Source organism: Bidens hawaiensis, unplaced genomic scaffold (assembly GCF_021521415.1).
Source record: "Bidens hawaiensis isolate Kalapana, Puna unplaced genomic scaffold, B.hawaiensis_p1.1 tig00013744_1, whole genome shotgun sequence".
Lineage (NCBI taxonomy): Eukaryota > Viridiplantae > Streptophyta > Magnoliopsida > Asterales > Asteraceae > Bidens > Bidens hawaiensis.
Window position 1 is genome coordinate 433,896 of NW_027492169.1, and position 3,897 is coordinate 437,792.

General features: G+C 31.0%; 1 protein-coding gene across 1 annotated transcript; it reads right to left on the minus strand.

Annotated features, from left to right (window-relative positions):
- Positions 1–1,724: 1,724 nt before the first annotated feature.
- LOC143544752 (uncharacterized) lies at positions 1,725–2,045 on the minus strand. Its single transcript, XM_077036778.1, has one exon. The coding sequence runs from the start codon at positions 2,043–2,045 to the stop codon at positions 1,725–1,727; it is 321 nt and encodes a 106-aa protein (XP_076892893.1).
- Positions 2,046–3,897: the final 1,852 nt, after the last annotated feature.

Genomic DNA, 3,897 nt, shown 5'->3' on the forward strand with positions numbered 1-3,897 from the left:
CCGAACCCGAATGACGAGCTGATGGTTAAGGAGCCTAATTAATGAGTTTGGGCCTGAACCAAGATTTTTAAACAGCAAACTAACCTCGTAAGCCTCGATGGTAAATTCTGTTAAGTATTTCCATTACCTAAACCCGTTTAATTTTATAGATTTGAAACCGTTAATGAAGGGAACAAGGAATAAATAGAAGGACAAGAATTGGATAACTTAGGAGGACTAAAGTTAGAAGCTTATACATATCTAACTAACATGATATGTTAACTTAGTTAACCTCGTTAACTAGATTTAACCAAGTTATCTAACCTAGTTAGTGAGTTAATTTATTGAGCTCGGTTAATTAATACTTATGTGTTAAACAATTAGCCGTGTCTAGTTGAGAAGGGAATCACTAGTTATTTTGGGATACACGTGATCCAAGTGAGTTTCTAGGCCTCTTTTCCTTTTGAACGTTTTGGAGCTATATGCATACTCGTAGGAAGAAAGTTGATACACCTCGCTTTAATTTTGTGGTGTATATTGTATGTTGCGTTATATAAATATTATGTATTTATATTGAATGTATGGAAGAACATGTTTGTCGGTGCGTGAACAATCTCCGGATTTACACGTGTCATGAAAGAATGTGTGTAAGTTAAATGTATGCCAGTAAGTACATGCTTACTAGTATAGGTTCCTTACATGGATAATAGTTAGTGTTCCTTAAATGGATATTATATAAATAAGTATATGTTCCTTGTATGGATAATAAACGTTGTTACTTCTATGGATAATATATAGGGTTCCTTGTATGAATAATATATAGGGTTCCTTTTATGAATAATATATAGGGTTCCTTGTATAGATAATAAATTTTGTTCTTTCTATGAATAATACACGTTGTTCCTTCTATGAATAGTATATAGTGTTCCGTATATAGACAATAGTAAATGTTCTTTTAATAGATATTATGTAACGTTCCTCTTATGGATATTTATAAAAGTTGTTAAGTGCAAAGAATAAAGCTAGAACTCACCCAGCGTGTAGCTAACTTTTAGTATGCATGCAAGTACTTTTGATGATCTTGCAAGCATGAGGTGCATACGAGGCTATCCATATTGAAGATTAGTTGTAGAATGAAGTTTAATGTAAAATTTTTAATTTCCGCTGCAGATTGTATATACCGCTGTAACAAACTGAGTTTAAGAGTAAATCCAACGCTAAAGTAAGGCTATCTTTATATCACTAAGTAAATAAAACTATAAACTAACAAAGCTAATAGCAATATGAAACTGTTATCTTACCTAATTACGTTATCCTGTTTAGCTTTTCCAAGCTTGATACTTGTTTAACCCGACCCGTTTAACTTGAAACCCAATTACAATTTATCTTGTTTATTTGTTCATTTACCTAATCAACTCCCCTAGCGACCTCACATTATAAACTTGCTTAGTGAAAGTACTTAGATGACATTATAAACTTACTTCCATTTCAAATAATGAAATAAATTAATTTCAACACAAAATTATAACATAACTATGGCATTGCATTTAAAATATTCATTTCACCCCTATGCAATTTCATAAATATGCAATTAATACTATATATCTAAGTAACCAAAAATCAACTAACAAACAATTAATTAAGAAGATAAATTTGCAGTTTATAATATAAAATATAAATTGTACAATTAACGCCTCAGCTTCTTCACACTTGAAACCCTAACGTACAATCTTTACCCAAAACAACTACGCGGCGGCCGGCAACCTGGACGCAAAACCCATAACCGGATCATCCTCTTCACCCGCATCCTCTTCAAAATTCAACGCGTAGCTAAGCGGATCATAACTGAAATCAGCAGAGGAGCGGCGGCGGCGGTGGTTGATCGGAGTGAAGAGGCTGTGGCACTTGTGTCTGATGTCGACTGATTTGATCCATTGCGTTGATGGGAATAGAGGACGCTTGGTGGAAGGTGGTAGGGTTTCACGGCGGCTGCTGGTGAAGCAACATGCTAAACAGAACAAGTGTCTGATCTTATCTTTCAACGAGAGTTTGTGTGTGTCGCCCATTTTTCGAGTGGATGATATTATTATTATGGTTTTGTGAATAAGGTTAAGCTTAAGGTGGTAACAAGGAGGAAAAGGACTGCAAGTTTCATCCTTGATGTTCTCATTGTTCACATATTTGGTACCTCTGAGTTGTAATTATATTTGATTCATATCTTCAATTAGGATATTCACGAGTTTTCCATATTGCTGCCCAGTTTTAGAGCATTCACATCCCATCCCCTATAATTATGTGTAAGGAGTTTGTAAATTATAAGGTGCGGTTGTGAGTGATTGTAATTGTAAATTATAGGGTGGAGAGAGAATTGTAGTTAATTTTTGTAAATATGGGGAATATTGTTTGCCCCTATTTATGTTTTAATATTTGTTGGATTGGTTGTGAGTAGAGGAGAAAGAAAACTGTAATGATAAGGTATAAAAAATATTATTTAATTGAACAAGAGAGAGAATTGTAGTGTTTTTTAGTGTAATCATAGAGATAGAGATGGAGAACGGGTTAAGAATGCTCTTACATGTGTTTTTTATTACTACTTTATTTATTTATTATTATTTTTTATCTGCTAATTTCTTTTAATTCTTTGTTTATGGTACTTGAACCCTTTAGACTTTTATAACTTATATAAACTTTTGATTTTATACAGGGATAAAATTTATTAAATTGATATTATTATAGTTTAATGAACATCTATGTATAATATATATAAATAAATTCTTAAAATCTCTCTGGTTGCTCTCTACTTTTTCTTAAGTTATCGGATTGCTTTATTTTTAATGAAGGTTTATCATGCATTTGACCTGAATTCAATGATATGGATCTCACCAAACCCGGATAACCTTAAACGAGTTCTACCATCTCACTAAATTAAAACTTAATCTCATCAAATATTTTATATAAAAACTCTTATAAAATAGAGATATACTAAAATTTAATATCTTCTTTTTTTTTAAAAAAATATTTGTATTTAAGAAAAAATTTTATAGTAAAAATAAAATAAGCGGGTCATGGGTCTCATCAAAACCAGATAACTTTTAAGGTGGGTTATAACAGCTCATTTATTTGTGAAACTCTTTTATCATCAAATCTTAATTACATTATTAGCTTCTTTACAGTAAATAAAATTAAAAAATCAAAATTAATATAAATATTAGAACGAATAATGTAAAACAACCTCGTATTACGGGGAAAAAAAGTACTTCTATATATTTGTTATCATAAAGAAAAATAAAAAACATGGGCCTACTATTTGGACTAGGGGTGAACAATTTAACCGTCATAACCGTTAACTGAACCATAATCGTCATAACCGAACTAATTTTAACCGATAACCGTTATAACCGTTGGGTCGGTTTTAATGAATTTTTGAAAACCGCCAAATGCGGTCGATTTTGGTTAAAGATACTTCCAAACCCGTCATAACCGAACCGGCCCATTTATTTAACCAAATATGTTTGGGATTTAATTCCAGCACATATTGTCGGATTATACAATTTTGTTGTGTCGGTTCAACTTTTATTATCAAATTAAATTAAATTAAATTAAATTTCATTGTTAGATTATATAAAATTTTTGTAAGAATCACCATGGTGATGACATGTGTCAATTAGAAAGTTTTGTTTATTATATAGTATATATATGTATATATACGTTAAGGTATGATGTTATATATATATATATATATATATATATATATATATATATATATATATATAATCATATGAAATGGAGTGAAATTAGGGATTAATGGAGTTATGTATTCACTTCTTGCACTTCTCGCTGTAATATCACTTCTTGCAAGATCCATCCCCTATATATATATATATATAATGAATGAAGCATGATTGAACCTTAGGGTCG